At 33.6% G+C, this 20117-nt stretch overlaps 1 protein-coding gene across 1 annotated transcript; it reads left to right on the forward strand.

Annotated features, from left to right (window-relative positions):
* The first annotated feature begins 1078 nt into the window (after positions 1-1078).
* LOC145610808 (uncharacterized) lies at positions 1079-8941 on the forward strand. Its single transcript, XM_081666096.1, has 5 exons — positions 1079-1211; positions 1392-1657; positions 2286-2497; positions 8151-8415; positions 8645-8941. Exons 1-5 carry the CDS (start codon positions 1079-1081, stop codon positions 8939-8941), a joined length of 1173 nt encoding a protein of 390 aa, XP_081522222.1.
* Positions 8942-20117: the final 11176 nt, after the last annotated feature.

The following is a 20117-nucleotide window of genomic DNA, read 5'->3' on the forward strand; positions in this document are numbered from 1 at the left end:
GAATAATTATCCCATTTTCTGACAAATGCAATGACTTGGTTATTTTTTTATTTGCTGGACTACAAATTATTTATTTATAATAATGGCACCTATTCATTTCCCTCAAGTTCTCCCGGACCCCAGCCATGCTCACTCCCTTCATCTTGTCTTGATCACTTTGAATCTTATCCTATACCCAAATTACTTTAAGTTATATAAGGACTGAATTAGCCATAGCTTTGGAAAGGGTCTTAAGTAGATGTGTGAAAATCTAAGACGACAACCAATTTTTGAGGATCAAGCCTATTCCTGCTCCTGGCCTCAAGAACAACTTTGGCTTGCATTATATTATCGAAGGGTGCATAACCTTCTATGGCCTTGCCTCTGCCAAGAAGCAATTAATATTCCCTGCCTTTTCTTATCTTGTGATGACTCTTGTTGTGACCAGCCTTATAGACACTAGTCATGGTCATTGCCTTGCGTTTTTTGTTCCTCTTTAAACTGCCTTTTCTGTTATATTGTGCCTCTAGATGATAGGAGGTCCAAGTAGTCTTTCAACAGCCTCCACTTCTTTGGTTTCGGCTATTGCTGCATTTATAAATTACCTTGTTAATATCACCCCCACCCCTCGCCCCCTTGGTGAACAAGAATTGTTTAGGCCAGCTTGTTATCACTTATGTTTGTTATTTCATCAATACCGGAGCATTTTAATTCTAGCACTCGTTGGGGCCTTGACTTCTTTTTTGGCCTTGTTTCCTTACCCTCATCTTTCTTCCTCCTGAGTAAATAATATTCATGGTCATGATACATTATTTATATTTTGTTTTATATATGTGACTGAGTTATGATGATGGTGATGATAAGTAACTTCCCATGCCTATCTCTAGGAACAAGTTATGTTTTTACACATACTATTGGTACCTAATATATTTCGTTAAGCTGTTTTTTTCTAATAAAGTAACAGTAAGTCCAGTAGTAGTAGCATAAGTTATTCAGATGTTTTCAGCCCTTGAAATTTCTTTTCTTATTTTGTGATTATTAGGTTTGTAGTATTGTGTATAGTAATAAGCTAAGGAAAGTGTTTGTGTAATGTCTACAGATGGAAAAAAAATGTAAAAAACAGCAAGTTATTTGCAGTAATGTGTCAGAGAAGCTAAAGCAATTTCAGAAGGTATTTTGTGCTGAAGATGTTTCATCTTCACTAGCATTAATCTTTCATAGACTAAAACTAGGTGCTTAGCTGGTAAAGCCAAGAAATTATTCCAATGCATCATATCCAAATAAGTAAGAGAACCTTTTTACAGTACCAAATAACGAAGTGAATCAAAGAAAGTTGAAAGAAGAAAATCTCTTAGCCTAATATAACTTGTAGTCTATGCCTCATTTTTAACATTCATAAAAAAAATTCTTAGGCACGTTGAAGAATGTTGGAGTGATTGTACTCGTTGTCATAGTGGTGACAAGTATACTTCAGTACAACTTGCCACCATCACCACGGATATGTGGGCTTCTGGGTGGACCACCCATAACCGCACCAAGGGTGAAGCTGAGAGATGGTAGATATTTGGCCTACAAAGAGACTGGTGTACTAAAGGAGAATGCCAAGTTCAAGATCATATTTGTTCATGGTTTTGGTGGTTCCAGGCATAGTGTAGCTGTTGCAGCTTACCTTCCTGTGGTAAATTTTCAGTTATTCTAAATTTCTAATTGTTAATGTTTTTAATTCAATTGAAATCTAACAATATCTTCATGATTTAGTTTCTCAAGTAATGTGGTAAACTATACATTGTGATTAAAAAAAATGTTAGAAGCTGGATTTCATCGTTGAGTACTAACATATTTTAGTAAAGGGCTTCTTTTTGAAATACATGATGTTATGTATTTTCCAAAAATCATTCATGTACAATATATTGAAAATCGTGTTATTAGCTTTTACATAACCGCCTTCATCGTGGGTACATTGTCATCTTGTGCATAGTTACACTAAATGCTCATTTGTTTATAATGAATGGACTTGTGGACGGTGTTATAACATTGTCACATATAAGTGCTCCCAGTTCATCTCATTGATTTGCATATCACTCTTGCAAATTTTTTACATGTAGTTTTATTGTGTATTTGGCAAAATCTCTTGAATGTTTGGTAAAGCAAACTCTAACATAGGATTACTACTGAAAGAAAAAACTACTCAATTTTGTTCCCTTATCTTGTGATGAGTTCCTGTCATTAATGTATTCCAGAAAAATGTCCTTTTTATTTCAATACAAGAAAGGCTCTTATAGCCACCCCCCTTTCTCTCCTCGCAGGAAGTCGTTAAAGAGTTGGGATTGTATATAGTGTCATTTGACAGGCCAGGTTATGGAGAAAGTGATCCTGATCCAAAAAGAACATTGAAAAGCATGGCTTTTGATATTGAAGAGCTAGCCGACCAGCTAAATTTTGGGAACAGATTTTATCTGATTGGGTATTCCATGGGTGGACATGCAGTTTGGGGTTCCCTCAGATATATTCCCCACAGGTACTAATTTTTATGCAATGCATTGTATATATTCTTGTTGGCAGTTATATTTGTATTACTAACTAAAGAAAATGTTTGAAAAAACGCAACAATTAGAATGAAATCGCCTAACTATTCACATTGCATGGTCAATCAACATCTCTTACTAGGGCCTAATCTTCGTATGTAAAATTGACCTTTTACTCAACTTTAAATTAATTCATAATGAGAGTAGAAACAAATATAAAATTCTACGGCAAAGTTTCCATGCTCATATTCATTTTGTAAATACATTTATATCTGGCCTTCATAACTTTGAAGAACTTTCACATGTAATACTCCTTATTTGGTTCACCATTTTTTGATACATGAGATATAAGTCTGCAAAAATTATAAAATCAAAACAATATGATTAAATATAGATTTACTAATATGATAATATTAGGTACAATTTCTAATGTTTATTTACTAATAAATTTTATGTTTAGAATAAATAACTAATCGCATTGAATTCTAAATTGAGGATCATTAGAGGCTTCATCTTAATCGAAGACAGGTGTGGTGGGAGTGGAACAACACAAACTTGTGAAGTTGTGATGTGCTTGTGCTTGATGTTATTTTTCTAGGTTGGGAAGTATTTCGATTTTTCTTTTAAAGAGATTTCCGAGAATTGTTTTGACTCATATATACACACACACACCCTTAAAAAAGTATACCTATAAAAAGCCATAACCGCTGAAGCCCTCAAAAAGGCAATGCCATTTTTACCCTTAGTTAATTGGGATGCCTCACACTACTATATCCTATCTCAGTGTGGCATGTCCTCTCTACACCATAGGTGCTGAAAATCCTTGTGTAAAATTAACGACCAAAAACAAAATACTCAACCTAAAGTATCCCCATTATCAAATTCATTGCCATTAACAAATCCTCCCACCCTTCTTCTATATGTAGTCCATATGTTATATGTTTCAACATCTCATACCACTGCATTCCATTCCTCTTCTCCTATTCCTTGATACATACGTGCATTACCGTACCATTCATTTCACTTAGCAAGGATTTAAACCCATCTAATGCATGCACATACACAAATTTATCATTTATAGCTATCTAAAATACAAAATAGATAAGCGTATTGTAAATAAGAGTTATTGTTAGCATATTCTAACCAAGCTGCTCTTATGCATATCTTGAAACACAACTAACTAATAATGTAAATGAATCATATCAGACTAGAGACAAAAGGCGTACCTAAACATGTTTTTCATTTAAAAGACATGTTTACTTTTATAGGAGCTCTAATCAAGCAATTAAGTGCATTGTCAGTTTCATGACCACTCAAAGGCATTAAATTCTTTCAAGAACTCTTTTTTTTTTACAGGAAAAAACCCCATGAAAAAATCCTACCTTAGTTGATTTTGAACTTTTGAAGTATTTACCACTAACTTAAATAATAAACTGCCTCTTAGACTCCATCTACTTTATGCATATCTTCTTATTTCATTTTTTATTGTATGATATCTTCTTATTTCATTTTTCATTTTTTAAACCTAATCAAAGGTGGCTGGATAGATTAGGTTTGCAACTTTTTAGGATTTTTTTTTTTTTTTTTTGGGAAAGATTTGGGACGTGTATGCATGTAGTATAGCATTTTCGATTAATAATTACCCAAGGTACTTTACCATACCAGTAAATAACTTATGATAAATCATAACACACACTAAAACTGATTCCAAACAAACAATGAATTCATTGGCTTACATCTTAAAAGCAATCATCATAGATTCATAGGTACCTGATAATCTAAAATCATTGTTGATCTTAAAATAAATTAACTCATTACATAGATTAGTAACACATGATGTGCTTACTAGGCTATAACAACCTGGTATTTGAATTTTATAGACATACGTTTGATTTAAACCTTGCAACTATTGCTGCTTAGTTTGGCTACATACCATTAATCATAACCTTTAAAGTATTACAAACCATAAACATACCTAAACATGGTCTGGTTTGGTGCAGTTTGAGTCTAAACCAAACCAAACCGCAAAATACGGTTTGGTCAATTTCCAAACCAAACCAAACCATATTAGTATTGAAACCAAACCAAACCAAACCAAACCGTAATAATGCGGTTTGGTGCGGTTTGGTTTGCGGTTTATGATGAGACGACATTTTTTCCTAAAAAATTGTCAAATATTAATAAATTTATAATAAAGTTTAAATAATTAGCCCAAAAGGATTAAATTTTACTACAAAGTTTTAATAAAAATAACAACTAACTTATCAAGTGCTAATTGCTAACACAATAAGAGCAATATGAGTTATATGACTTATTAAATTTTAAGTATTGATATTTGTGAATGAGTATAGAGTATAGTAGTATACTGATCGTATAGTCTTCTAAAGATTTTTTCATTTTTTTTTGTTTTTTTAATTTTTTTGTAATATATAATAACTATTTTTATTTAATTAAAAATTATATAAATATTAAAATGCGGTTTACTGGTTTACGGTTTGGTTACCAAACCAAACCGTAAACCATATTTCCCCAAAAATCGAAACCAAACCATATTTTTCCAAACCGTAAACCAAACCAGACCGCTAAAATGCGGTTTGGTCTGGTTTGGTTACGGTCCATACCAAACTGTGTACAACCCTACATACCTTACATCCGCACAAGTTTTAATTTGAGGATTACATTCGTTAAAACCTAATACATGGTCATAACAGAACAATCTCTTCTTCAAAAATAGAAGGGTTGCATGGGTTGTATATAACCGTGGAACCTTCTCCCACTGACATCTGCTGTTTTTATTTTATTTTATTTTTTTATTTTATTTTTATAACTTTTTTTTAAAAAATCATCTTCTTTAATATCATTTTCAACAATACACTGTGCGATTCGCTTCCATTGAACACAGTTTTAAGTATTCCATCTTCTGTTGACCACTTGGAATATGAATTTTGTTTTTTGGGGTATCCCACGAATTGCTCACGAGAATGGTACATATTACAAAATATAATACATTGTGTTATACTTAGGGCTACATATAAATTTAAATTGTGCTGTAAATGAATTTTTTTTTTTTTTAATTATGGATGTGTTCTCTTCACCTCTTATTAAGCGTGAACTTAACTGAATTTATTAGACCTTATTGAGCTTATAAAACCCTACTGAAATTATTAGGCCTTATTGAACTTATTAGACTTTATTGAAATTATTAGAATTTATTGGCTCTTATTGAAACTTATAGACCTTGTTAAACCTTATACTACCTCTGTTTCTTTTTAGTTGACATGTATTCCTTTTTAGGAAGTTTCTTTTTAGTTGACACGTTTCCTTTTTGGGTAAATTTTTTACCTTGCATTTACAAGTTACCCCACTTGTTTTTTCATTCTCTATCACTCTCTCTCCTCTCCTTAATATATGTGACTAAATCAAACGCGTCAACTAAATAGAAACGAAGGAAGTATTGGACTTTATAAGAACTTATTAGACCTTATTTAACTTATTGAATCTTATTAGACCTTATTTGACTTATTGGAACTTATTAAATCTTATTGAATTTGTTTGACCTTATAAAACTTATTAAACCATATTGTAACTTATCTTAATACATAACTTATGAAAAACAAAATATGAAAAACCACACCAGAATACTAACAAAACCAAACAATTGTTAAACTGTGAAAAGGTTTTTACATTCATTCAACTAAGGTAGTAACCTTATGCATGGACACATAAATTATTTTATTAATTTGGGTCTTAACGCATACATCGCATGTCGAAGTGTCCTGAAGGAGTCGAGGAACCGACACGGGTACTTGAGCTAAAATGAAGAGTCTGAGTAACATAGGTGTTAAGTATTTTGACAGTGTGACCAATATAGGGACAACCACATTATATGTCCCTTGCAATAAACATGGGATACCTAAGAGTATTCTGGGGATGATCTTTAGTGATCTAATAATAACACTTCAACAAGGACACAAAACCTCTTTTCCAATAAACTATATAAAATGTATCAATGTGAAGTTTATATGGCTTCTTTATATATAGAGAAGTTTCCATTGTTGATTATTGACTCCCTACCTTTGTTTTAATTACCAATCCTCTTATGGACCATAACTTCTTAAAAATCCATGTCATAGAAGGAACAAAGAAGGTTAACAAGTCATAATTCTAATCTAGGAAGCAATGACCCATTATTTATATTTCTTTGCACTTTGGCTGTTGAAGAGCATACAAACTTCATAATTAGGTATAAATTCAAATTCTCAAAGCTCCTGCCAATTGAGCATTTAGGTTGACATATAGTGCTTCAAGTGACTAGTTTTTCTTTATAGCCTTCTTGGTTGTTTGATTGTCCAACACTTAGCCCTAATTATTTACTCTTCAAGTCTCAATCAGTAGGCTACATTAAGCAAAAGAAAGCGGGTTTTTTTTTTATAATTTATTTTAATTTATAAAAGGATAATGGTACCCTAAGATACAAAGAATTTGAAGAATTTTCAGGAAGCTGTAGGGTAATTTAACCTTCAAAACTAGACCATAAGTCTAAGAAAACTTTTGAAAAGCTTTGAAGAGCAATTAATGTAACACTGTAACAGTTCCCAACCAAAACCTTTATCATTATATCTATCTTGTAGTAGAATTCCAATTTGATAATAAGTTATGTGATGGTACCACAAGAGACGTTTGTGAGCACCTCAGAGTAAACCTAATGATGTGATATTTTAGTCTGTCATCACTCTGTAAGGGATACCTCTTAAATGGTTGTATGTTCATTTACACCTATGATTAATGGCTTTCTTGAAATGTTTTGTTCGATATTACTTGGTATTCTTGGCCTTATACCAATGGACTCACATCAAGCTTAAATTACCAACGAAAAAGTGTGGTTTTGGAAAATTGCTACTTGAGAGTAAAGACTTGTAAATTTAAGGCAGAACAGTTACCTGTGAACAGTTCAGATATAGAGTAGAAAGTATATGATATATTTATTCAATTAACGATAGGACATACCAACAAAGTGTTGACTCACTAGGTAAGAGACTTACCTTAGATCATAGAAGTCTAAGGTTCGAATCTTACCAAGTGGGGGTACTTGGCGGCATGGCTTCTCTTACCTTAAACAGGGTTGGGTCCTCCTTACCTAAAAAAATAAATAAATGATGATAGGACATTAATATCAATGTCAAAATCTTATTCCTTTAAAGGTGGTCTTGCTTTGAGGTAATGGAGGCTAATGCACATAACTTGATTATGCGATAATAAAGAGTTTGTTACTAATGACCATTTGGCACCACTATCCCTCCATCTATCCCAATTTAGTTTGCCTTTTTTTATAATTGTTAAGGACCCACTATTGTTAAGTACTTCATTGTCTTATGTTTAGCTTATCGCCTTAAATGATGTGTTGTAAATTTGATGTGATGGTGTTTGATCCTTTGAATGAGCTAATCTTTACACATTCTATTATATTGTGTCAACACCTAAGGATTTTATTTTATAATTTTGTTAGCCAATGGATTAAGGCTTTGATTGATTGTTAGCCAGTGGAAATGGACATATATTCTTATGCTGATGATTGATTGTTATCCATACAATCATACTATATGTGGACAATATTTCATGCAATAGTATTCTGGTATGTTGTTGCAGGCTAGCAGGAGCAGTGTTGTTAACTCCAGTTGTGAACTACTGGTGGAGTGGCTTCCCTGAGAGCTTATCTAATGAAGCCTTTCGACAACAACCGGTAGAGGATCAATGGGCACAAAGGGTTGTTCACTACGTTCCCTGGCTTACTTACTGGTGGAACACTCAAAAACTTTTTCCTGGTTCTAGTGTTGCTGCTGGAAAAGCTGTATTAAGTCAACAGGATATTGAAATTAAACGCAAGAAGATTAACCTTAGATCCAATCACATGGTAAAGCTAGCTTCTCTCTATGCTTTAGATTAACTATGTACAAGGTATAAGTTTGGTTAAATTGATTTGGGTTTGGATTTGCATAATGATTTATATCTATCTATAATGTCAAAATTAGATACATTGGATATTATGGCGTCAAGATTAGTAGTTATTTCTAGTGCCTGTTAAACACTATGGACTCACTAGGATAATGTAACTAAGGTGATTAAGAAGTTTTTTTTAACAGGAGCAGGTGAAGCAACAAGGAGAATATGAGTCACTCCATCGTGACATGATGATTGGATTTGGGAGTTGGGAATTTAGTCCGATGAACCTAACAAATCCCTTTCAACAAAAACAAGGATCGGTACATTTATGGCAGGGTGATGAGGATTTCCTTGTACCTGTCACGTTGCAAAGATACATTGCCCAAAAACTTCCATGGATTCAATACCATGAATTAGCAGGGGCAGGACATTTGTTTCCGTATGCAGAAGGTATGGCTGAAGCTATTCTCAGATCAATGCTACTTGGTGAAAAGTAGAAATTTCAGTGACCATGATTGGATTTGTGCATTTTGGAAAATAACTATACTAATAGTCGCTTCTTTCATTGAATACATGGCTATGTTGTTTATATTAGGTTATAAATAGTTTTTTTGAAATTTAATACCATAAAAGTTGTAAGATTTCAATGATAGCAATATCTATTGCTACTTATACACTAAACCCAAAAAGGGAGAGCAATGTGACCTAAAAAGCTAACTGACAAGGCATCTAATATTACACCAATAAAGCATGTATGTTTGTCTAATCTATGCTTATATTTAAAAGCATGAAAATTTGCAAGTCATACAAGTTGCTACATGTCACCATATAAATAATGCTCACTCTAATTTGCCATCAAACGTCATGCCCAACAATAATCTAGCTAGTTTAAGTACTCTTTAAATGTAATCGTGCACTATTAAACATACAAAGATTAAACCTTAAATGTAAACAAACGATCATATGAATTGAATAAATACCAAACTCAATACTAAAATACTAACAAACTCCGCATTCAATAGTGAGACCAAAATCATGAAAAAATCAAAGACAAAATTACATCCAATTAACAAGTATGATAGATTAAGTTTAATCTAACACACTAGGTAATTAAGAATTAAAGTAGGTTATGAATTAGGAGTATATGATAGAATAAAATAGATAGGGACTTAGGGTCAAATCCACAGGAAAACAAGTCTTTCTATTCCTAATTAATTAATTTAATCTAAACTAACAAGTAACCAATTCAATATTATGTGAAAGTTGAACTAAGGGTAACACAATTAAACTAAGCTGTAACACCCTAATAATTCTCTCTTTAAACCTGTGAGTACCCTGAATAATATCCAAGAGAGTTACTGGAGTGCTACCGCCACGTGTTCAAACATTAAGACTATATCAGAAATTAGCAGCGGAAAAACTAAATTAGTGATAAATAAGTTTCAAAACCAACAACAAACCAGTATAAAATTCAAAAGTAGCAAAACAAGTAGTGAAAAGTAACCAACACTCCACTCAAAATCCCACCACCTTGATGTGAATGCTAAATATGTAAGAACATGCTGTTAATCTGCTCCCCAATATTACAAATGTACAAATTAGAGCGTCATGAGGTCATTGAAAGGCGAAGGCCATGACCAAAGAAAGACACACATAAGCACGCAATCAGCAACGCTGAGTACATACAAGCTATGAAATACATAAGAAATCCCCACCATACTAATAATCAATCATCATACACAATTAAATTATAGACTCAACACACGGCTCAACTGTCAGTTTTACCAAGACTTCACTAGTTAACAGTAGTTAGATCATTTCATTTTATTCATCGAATTAAGTAATAGACAAGATTGTCCATCCCATGCTCCATTTGGAACATCAATAAAAGAAAAATCCCATGCCTCCTTTCAGAAACATCAATAAACATCCAACGACCATGGGCGCGACTCCGTGACCGTAGCTAATATGAGATCTCATTTAATTCGTAATTTTTGAAAAGTATTTGAAACAAGAGACTCGTAGATCAGACGACCTCTAGAAAAGTGCACAACTAATACCCCGTGTACCCCAACCCCTGATTGTCATACTCTAGATGTGCACCAATCTACAGTTTTATTGCTCGCCCATCTTGCTCTTTACGTGATTTACAGGTTTAGACATGGTGATGACTCGTATGCAAACAATACAATCACTCCAATATCAATTCAATCAAGTAAATTAAACCAAGTTTCCAATTCAATTCAAAATTTATTAGTTAAAAGAAAGAATTGTTATTGATTCCTTTATCTACCTCGGTGTATAAACACCTTGTGTGCATAAAGCACCCCAAAACCTTAATCTCGTCTTATAAGACTTAAATCCTTCCTTTACTCATTCTATTTCAATAATCATGAACGAGTAATAAATAAATCATTCCACCAAATTACATTGTCTCTAAGCGCATCTTGCAAAATTGATGCATAAATAATACTTGCAAAGTAAAATAGTACACAACATACGGAAATCACAATGTATAACCAAACAATTAAGCCCAGTCTTCTCTATACATGATAATAAGTTCTTGATACATCCCTATACATGCTTCTAAAGGCAATGTTTCATAAGTCATACATACTTTGAGTAAACGAATTGGAATTGGTTGCCTCTTAACCAACTAGAAATCACCTTCTATAAAGCGCTCTCCTAAACCAAACAACAAGAACTAAATCAATACCTAAGAAAATAAATTTACATCAATACCAAAGTACTTTAAATTCCTCTTAAACCATCAAAATAAAGCCTTTAAATTGTTCCCATTAGTCAAAGTTAATAATATAATACTCCAGCTATAAGTTTATATGCTAAAATCATAAATATATAGCGTATAATACAAAATTACAGCAAGTCTAACTTACTAACATATGCTGAAAAATTGTTTTATTAATAGTTTTTGAAATGCAAATAATCTATACTTATCATATTGCAATTATAGTTGTTTAAAACATATACAAGCGTTCTAAACCTTTATTTTTGACTCAAAACTAATAAAAATCAGATTATATAAAATCTGAAAAATAAATGAAATTATAATTTCAAATTTTAAAGATCTACATTCATAATTCAATAGTTAGAATAGTATATTTCACATTAAAACCTTAAATTCCTTCAAATAAACAACATAAAATCTAATTTCACAAGATACATAATCTGGAAATTAATTTTAGATATAAAATTGTGAGTTTTGACATTATGAAATTGTAGTATTGATAATTAACTTGCTTAACACATTTACAAGCCCTAAAACATGAAAAATCAATATTTAAACCTAAAGATGGGCAACGGGCCGTGCCGTGCCGCGGTGGTGGGCGTGCCGTGCCGGCTCCGCGGCGGGCCGTGTCGTGCCTAAATTTGGCACACCCCAGCCCACGGCACGGCACGGCCCACGTGCCTGGCGGGCCGTGCCGTGCCGTGCCGGGCCGCGGGCCAATCCGTGCCACTTTTTTTTTATTATTATTTTGTTAAAAAGAAATGAACGTAAATAAAAAACGATATATAAATATTTTTTAGTACAACTTAATATTATATAAATAATGTTATTAATTTATGTTTATGTTAATGTTAATATATTTTGTTTTGAACAACTTTATTTTAATTTAGGTTTTATAAATTATTTATCTAATTATGTTTAAATTTATATAAATAATTTTATTAATTTAGCAAAAAACAACAATACATATAATAAAATTAAATTTCTAGTGCCGTGCCAGGCTGTGCCACGTGTCGTGCCGACGTGCCGACCCACGGGCCGGCCACTATGCCTCGTGCCGATCCCAGATTTTTGTTCTTGGCACGGCCCACGGCCCACAAGTGGGCCGTGGTTCCATGCCGTGTCGGGCCGTGCCGGAATCGTGCTGGGCCCGTGCCGGCACGGCACATGCCCATCGTTATTTAAACCGTTAGTTATACATAATATAAAATCTAAAATTTTGTATTATAAAATAAACATGTCAAAACTCATAAATTCATAATCTTTTATAACTTATGTATATAATCAAACCATAATAATAATAGTTTAGAACAAAATTTGAACAAAGATTGAAACTTTAAATCAATTTAATGAAACAAAGAGAAGTAAAGAAAAGGGAGGAAGAAGGGGGCGAACTGTAGGGTGGCTGGTTTGGTGGCGTGTGGTTGTTGACTGGCGGCAAGAGGTGGCCGGAGAGGTGGGTGTCGGCTGGCAGCAAGGTGCAGTGAGGAGTTTCGAATCTTTTTTTTTTCTTGTGAATGTCGTGAAAGAGGAGGAACAATAGTGAGGGAAAGTAAGGGTTTTTGGGGTTTTATGTTTTTGTAAGGGCATGGGCTTAACTTTCCTAATCCAAGTAGGAGTAGGATTGGTTTGAGATTGAGTAAGATTTCATTATTAGGCTATTAAACTTAAAGGGGGTTATGGTTTAAATCAAACACTTTATAGTTGTAGCTTAAAAATCTTATTGTTTTTACATCAAAACAATTCATATTATAAAATTAAAATAAAAATATTTATATCAATAATAAATAAATATACTTTAATTAGGTTGAAAATATGGGGGATTGCAAGGGAGAGATCAATAAAATAAACCCTAGGGTATAGGTTCACCAATAAATAATATTCTAGGGTAAAAAAAAGACAATCAATTATAAAATGCCTTAATAAATTAGATCATAAATGACTTTCGTTACGTATTACAATCAGATAATTAATCTACCGGTAATAAATTGCATCTTTCGAATCTTGACTTAACCTTTTATAAATTAACCTGCTTTAGACATCCAATTGTGTCTCCCCAAAACCAAACCCAGTGATGAATACCTTTCGCGTCGTATGATAATCGAATGAAGTGAAAGTGTGAAAAGTCTAGTGTTGCGGTTGTTTTTATTTAAAAATCCTTCTTTCTGTTTTCGAAAACCTGCTCTATTTATAAAAACATCCAATCTAGTCTAATTGGTCCATGATAAGGGTCCAATAATAGTGTAGTTGGATGGGTCTCAAAAAGATCTTTCCAACGATATATTATAAGCCCAATTCCGATAAATAATGAGGAAGTTATGGCCAAAATATTAAACTGGGCCCAAACTGGATTTTACCTACGACCCAATGATCATGTGGAGGGTCCAAAGGCTTAATCCCATTCCTAAACTAATTAGGATTATTTAGAAGCTTCCATAAGTTTCTAAAAGATCTTAATTATCCTTTTTGAAAAGATAAGATCATAGAATTTGATTGAATAAAAAACTTTCCTTTTTTAAAACTTTCCTTTTTTAAGTCCTAATTCTATTCAAATTTAAAGATGTTAAAAGACAGTCAGATATTATTTTCGTGCCTCATAATCTTTATCCAAAATTTGTATGGTTTGATAGATCTTGAAATTATCTTTCCAATGATATATTATAATATTAATTCCAAGCTATAACGAAAAAGATATGAAAGAATTACAAAACTCTATCCAAAACTAACATCGTCTCACTATTTCGGCCATATCTTTTTATCTACAAAAGATTTTAATATGATTCTAATTGGTTTAGAAAGTAGACTTGAAGAACTTTCCAATAACATATTATATGTCTTATTTGGACTTTTTGGATCAAAAGATATGATAAAAACAAAATCTACAAAAAACTATTTCAACGCCAAACGACAGACATTGTTGCCAGGCGACAGGCTCTGTCGCGCGCGACAGCTTTTCGACAGAACAAATTTTATTCTGATTTGAATTGGATCTCTCTTCTATCGGTTTTCGGACTATTTTCTTATAAATAGGGTCCTTGGACCTCCGTTTTCAATCAACAAGCTTGACAAGAACCATCATTTCTCTCTCTATAAGCAATAGCTTATTCTTTCTCCCTCTAGCTTTCTAAACTAGATTTTTCACAAACACCATACCACATTCATTAGTTCTAGACACACCTAGCCAAGTTCGAAGTGGCTTTCTCCGTAGATGTGAAAGGTTGATAATTTCTGAGGGTTTGGTCCTCAAATCCAGTTCTAAACTTTTTACTCTTTATTTCAATTCTTTAATTATTTAATTCTTTGATTTATTATTTTCATTAAAGTTTACTAACGCGTGTATTTTGGTATTAGAAAGAGGCACGAGGCATCAAAGTATGTAGTCTTATTACTCTATTCTTGTAGAAAGCGTGTTTATTATTTATTAATTCCTAGTATCATGTTAGGATATTATTATTGCTTTCTAGTATCATGTTTAGGATGCTTCATATGCTTTCTAATATCATATTAGTATCATGCCTAGGATCTTGCTATTAATATAATTCTCTATTGATATTATGATTATTATGATGGTGATTGTTATGATTATTATCATGTTGCTTGATATATATTATTGTTATTGCTTGATCACGCCTTTTCTGCAGGTTTAAAGGGAATTTGTACTTGAAATCACGCTTAATAAGATAACTAATAATTTGTTTTAGGCTAATATGATTTTAATTCAAGATGATCGCCAATAATAGTTTTATTTGTGCATTAAAATTCAACCAACATAGAGTAAACAGGTTTAGGGTTAACCTAATGATTCCATGTTAGTCAGAAAGCGCACATGAATACGAGTAGAATAAAGTAGAGGCCTATTTTATAGGGATGATTCTTTCTCTTTGACAAGAGGAAAATGCATGTCGTAATCTACCCTTTACCCAAGCCAAACTAAATTTGTAAACACCTAACCAACCTTACATGAATATAGGGCAAGTTAAGGGTCGATCCCAAGGGAATGCAATGATGAAAGCTAAAGTCTAAGTCAAGCTATGTCGGAGTCGAAAATGAGATTATGGTTGGTGCTAAAATGAACTAGATCAAATTCAACAAATAATCAAGGGTCTAAACACTAGGGATATGGGTTCCACATGCAAGATCAATGATAATGCTAGATTAAAGCTCAATCAATTAATTCAAGTATTGCAATGGACAAACAATAGTAGCAATCAAGAGAGTTCAAATACTATCTCCTATAGGCCAATCTAGTGGTCACTATGAAAGCCAAACCAAGAAGAATCACAAGCAAACTCAATCAATTAGAGCAACCTTTAAATCAATTGGTCATGTCATTAAGAGTTGCAATGCAATCTAGATTAATCTTATAGGGTGATCAATCCTAATCTAATCAATCTCATGCAAAACTATGTCAACCAATTTAATTGCAACAAATCAACCAATCAAAGAGCATCAGATCAACTAGCATTTCCATTAATCAAACATGCTTCCCCCTTTCCCTAGCAACTAATCTACTCACTAATCATGGTGAGATTCAAAACCAAATAACTAGATATTGTATTGAGCATCATTCTATATCAAAATCTAATAGAAATCAAAGTATTCAATATTATCAAACTCAAATCCAAGAAAAACAAGCATCAAGCAAAAAGAATCAAATAGCAAGTAAGTAAAAGATGAAAGAAGGAAGAGATTCTCACTAATATTGATGATTGAAAATGAAGAAATCCAAACTTGATTGATCAAATGTTGAGTTACAAATCCAAAACCAAGAATTCCTCTCTAACTTCTCTCTAACTTCTCTCTCTAAAACTAAGCTAATGAAATATTATCAAAAAGTTGGATTCAAAAAGGAAATACAATTCTATTTATAAGCTAAGAAGAAATCGGCAGCTCCCGCGCCCTCTCCCGATAGACCCGCGCCCGCGGAAAAATGGGTACGGAACCCCCCGCGGGCTGTCTGGGCAGCACCCGCGCCCGCGGCATTAGGGGCCCACGCCCGCGGGGAAATGACCCCCGCCCGCGGCAAAATCCCCTGCTCCCAAAGGCTGATCAGGGGGCCGCGGTCTCTCTGAGGGGAGAGACCTCTCCATTTTACCCGCGCCCGCGGGAAGCCCTCGGGGCAACCGCGGGGAGTTCCTGCCTCATTTTGACACTTTTGCTCGTCTTGGGCCCGCGCTCGCGGCAAGATGGCCCGCGGCCTGCTTGAGATACCTTGGAGACCTCTCCGAGGCCTCTCCAAGGCCTCTCTAAGCCCTCTCTAGTCAAATGCTTCTTCCTTGCTTGATCATTGAGGTCCCGAATTGCATCCTTTGCCAAGGCGATCCTCACAATACCTACACAAGTAAACAAAGGAAGGAAATAAAAGGGAAAAAGAGCAAAATAAAAGAAAACACGATAAAAACACGAGAATCATAAAGAAAGAGGAAAAAAGAGAAACTAAAGGAAAAAGGACCAAAACTAAGAGAAGAAAGCAACAAAAAGGGAAAGAAATAACCTAAAAGACTACTTTATGAGTGCCATAAATGACACTCATCACTCTTTTAGATTAGATTCGTACCCTCATCTCCGAACACCAGTCATGGTTCCAGACCTATTGGAGTTGACGATCTCATAAATCGTTAAAGGGTGTAACCTTTACCTTGTGAACGGTTTACAAGTTCCTAAAACTTGTTGTCGACTCTTTTTCTCTCGTTCCCTTCTCTTTGGACGCCACCGTACTTAAGTGTATGATCACAGTGGGGTTCAAGTTTGGGGTAATGCTTGAAATATTCCCTAAACCTGCCTATTAAAACTAAGCCTAAACATCAATATTGCATAACTCATACAATCAAACCAGGCCTAATCTAATTGCATAACATTAAATCAATTAATAGGAAATCAATCAAAGCATTGAAAATCAATAATAATAAATTACCCCTTTATATTATTTATGGATCCCCACAACCCTGGAAATAAAACTACTCACACATCTTAAAATTTAAACTAAGTAAAGCAAATAAACATGACATGATTAATCAAAGCAATTAAATTACTTAAAAAAAAAGGGAAGAAATCGTTACCATAATAAACGGAAAAATGAATTGCATAAACCAAAAGTGCAGAGAGAGATCAAGAGTATTAACCAAAAGCTTAAAACTAAAATCTGAGAATTTTACTAATGAAAGACGATCGTATCATGCTTAGAAACCCTATTTATACTCAAGCTAGAAAATCCTAAGTTAAAACGAATAAAAACGACTCTAATCATGTAACACCCTAGAAATTCCTTTCCAATAAAATACACTTTACCGTCTTAAAAACACGATTTAGGAATATCTAAGACATTACCGCCACCGTAAAAACGGCTAAGGCAATTATCAAAGACACACAGCGGAAGTTTTGAAAGTCAAACTAAGAAATAACACAAATTTAAAAACCGAGCTAAACGAAAGTAAAGTTGGAAATCAACAAAACCAAGTTAAATAATAACCACTACAACTTGGAACCTTCAAGGCCCTTATTCAAAACCGTCCAATCAAATAATAATGTTAGTCCAACAAATAATTAAACAAAGTATTCAAAATGTAAACATATCACATCCTAATGAAAACTAGCATAGTTCTCTCTTAACTCATGCCCCATCATGAACATGCCTCAATACCTGAAAAGAGTATCTCTACTTGCCCCCACTACTCTCCATTAAAATGGATCATCGTAGGGCCAAGATAAAGACATAGCCAGACACAAACAAAACACACAATCAGCAAAGCTGAGTAAATAGGCGTATGTAAACACACTATCATGCAACTCCTACCATCACACACACTTACCTCACTGCACCTGTTTACAAGCACGCACAACAAACAACAAGACTCTTTAATTGGACACCAAATAATTTATTTAGCATCGATTACGCATCAAACGGGTTTCTAACTTGTCTAAACCTTCCTCAATGAATTGAGGACCACTGACACGGGAGCTAACCGTGCCAGCATCACCTGTGCCACATCCTTGGGTGGCGGAATTCCAGCGCATAACAATAATAATAAAAATTAAAGGAATGTACAGCGTCCGGTACTCCATTAGAAGTTATGATCAAATATAAAGTCACATAACTTCCCCCATATGTTCATACTCAAGGTATATACGTTCCAAGAGTTTTGGTGTGTAATCTCTTTCACTTTACGTTATTTACATATTATTAGACTTGGTGATGACTCTCAAAGCATAACAATTCAATCATCGATAATAATTCAACCATTCAAACACACCAATTTAATTCTTGAATATTTAATGACCACATAATATTTAATGTTGAACCCTTTTTAATTCTACCTCAGTGTCATAGACACTGTAAATGCAATAAGCGCCAACAATCTTATCTCTCGGTGTTAAAAACACCTTAAGTGCACAAAGGTACCAACATACAATTTATTCCTTGTGTACATAGACACTTATATAGCTCCTTCTTCATGCTTAAAGCATCAGTAAAAATTATATGAACCATAATAAAATTCCTTTTCAATAATCCAAACATAATTAAACAATTAGTTTGATTAAACATGCTCTCTATCATGCCATAAATAAATATGTAGTCCATATAATCATGCCAAAATATAATTTTCCAATCCATAGATCATCACAAATAATTCATGCTTCACAATTCAATCACCAATACCAATAATTCACAATTCAATACATGAACCTTAGCATGATGCTACTTATAATTGATTGAATTTAAGCCTAGCATGATTCTACATCATCAAAATATGCTAAGTACGCGAACGTACCTTGAATATGATCTTAAATTCGCCACGACTAGTAAAAATCGCTTACTTCAAAGTCTCCTACACATTAAAATTATAATAGTGTATCAAAGTCCTCTCTAAACAAATTTCCAGCAATATATACTATTTTAAAACCCTTCATAAATTAATTAGAATAAGCTGAAATTATATTTAGAACACCATAATTAAGTCCCCTTTAATGGGTAATTTAAATTCCCTTTAAAAACATAAAATTTAGGTTTCTACTTAAAATTCCTGCACTATGTTTATAATTAAAACTTGCTGAAAATCAGTCTTAAAGCACTTAAATTAAAGGTCTAAACATTAATTACACCATATACTTTCATAATTTCATAAATCAAGAACCTAGGGTTTCAAAAATTGGGGCTTTTTAATTAAAATCAAATCTGAAAATTAATTAACATAATTACAATATTCAAACATCAAGTTTTAATCCCAAAACTCAAAGTTTATAATTAGATCTAAGCATAGATTACATAAGAACAAGAAAGATTAATTTTTTTTTTTTCGAGAGCCAACCGCGGCAGCAGTAGCCACCGCAACAAGGCTGGGCTGCTGCCGCCTGCCGCTGCAGCTGTTGGCCGTGCGCCGGCGGCTGTGGTGGTGTGCGGTGGTGGTCCGGCAACGCGTGTGGTGTGTGGTGGTGGTGGCCGGCCGTGAGAAGGGGAAGGGGAAGAGGAAGAAAAAAAAGAAAGAAAAGTAAGGAGAAAAGGGGAGAAACTTACCTTGGGTTTTCTCCACTCTGGGCAAAGTTGATTTGCCTCATAAGTGGGATATTTATACCCCTTTCTATCAACCCTTTTTACCCTAAACTTTCCTCTTTTAATTCTCCTAATCCCTTCCCAAATAAAACTTGTTAAAAATAAACTTTCTTAAATTAAAACCCCATCTTTTAAAATAAAAATAATTAAATAAACTTTCCTATAATAAAATATATTAATAAAATGCTTTAATTAAAATTATTATAACTACTTAAATATTTCATTAAATACATACTTTAAATAAAAATACGTATAAAATACGGGGTATTATAGTCACCTCTAAAATAAGCCTCCGGTCGGGCGCCATCTCACCCGGACATGCCCGCCTTTTTGCTGAGAGGGTCTTCGCTCACGCCCGTTTGCGCACGCTTGCGAG

The sequence above is a fragment of the Chenopodium album genome, chromosome 24 (assembly GCF_948465745.1).
Source record: "Chenopodium album chromosome 24, dcCheAlbu1.1, whole genome shotgun sequence".
Classification (NCBI taxonomy): domain Eukaryota; kingdom Viridiplantae; phylum Streptophyta; class Magnoliopsida; order Caryophyllales; family Amaranthaceae; genus Chenopodium; species Chenopodium album.

What these genes read in the sequence shown, in the direction of transcription:
- LOC145610808 (XM_081666096.1), top strand. Translation starts at nt 1,079, where the DNA reads ATGGAAAAAAAATGTAAAAAACAGCAAGTTATTTGCAGTAATGTGTCA. An exon ending in CTTTCATAGACTAAAACTAG is followed by an intron (nt 1,212 to 1,391) that starts GTGCTTAGCTGG and finishes AAAAATTCTTAG; the next exon opens with GCACGTTGAAGAATGTTGGA. An exon ending in ACCTTAGATCCAATCACATG is followed by an intron (nt 8,416 to 8,644) that starts GTAAAGCTAGCT and finishes TTTTTTTAACAG; the next exon opens with GAGCAGGTGAAGCAACAAGG.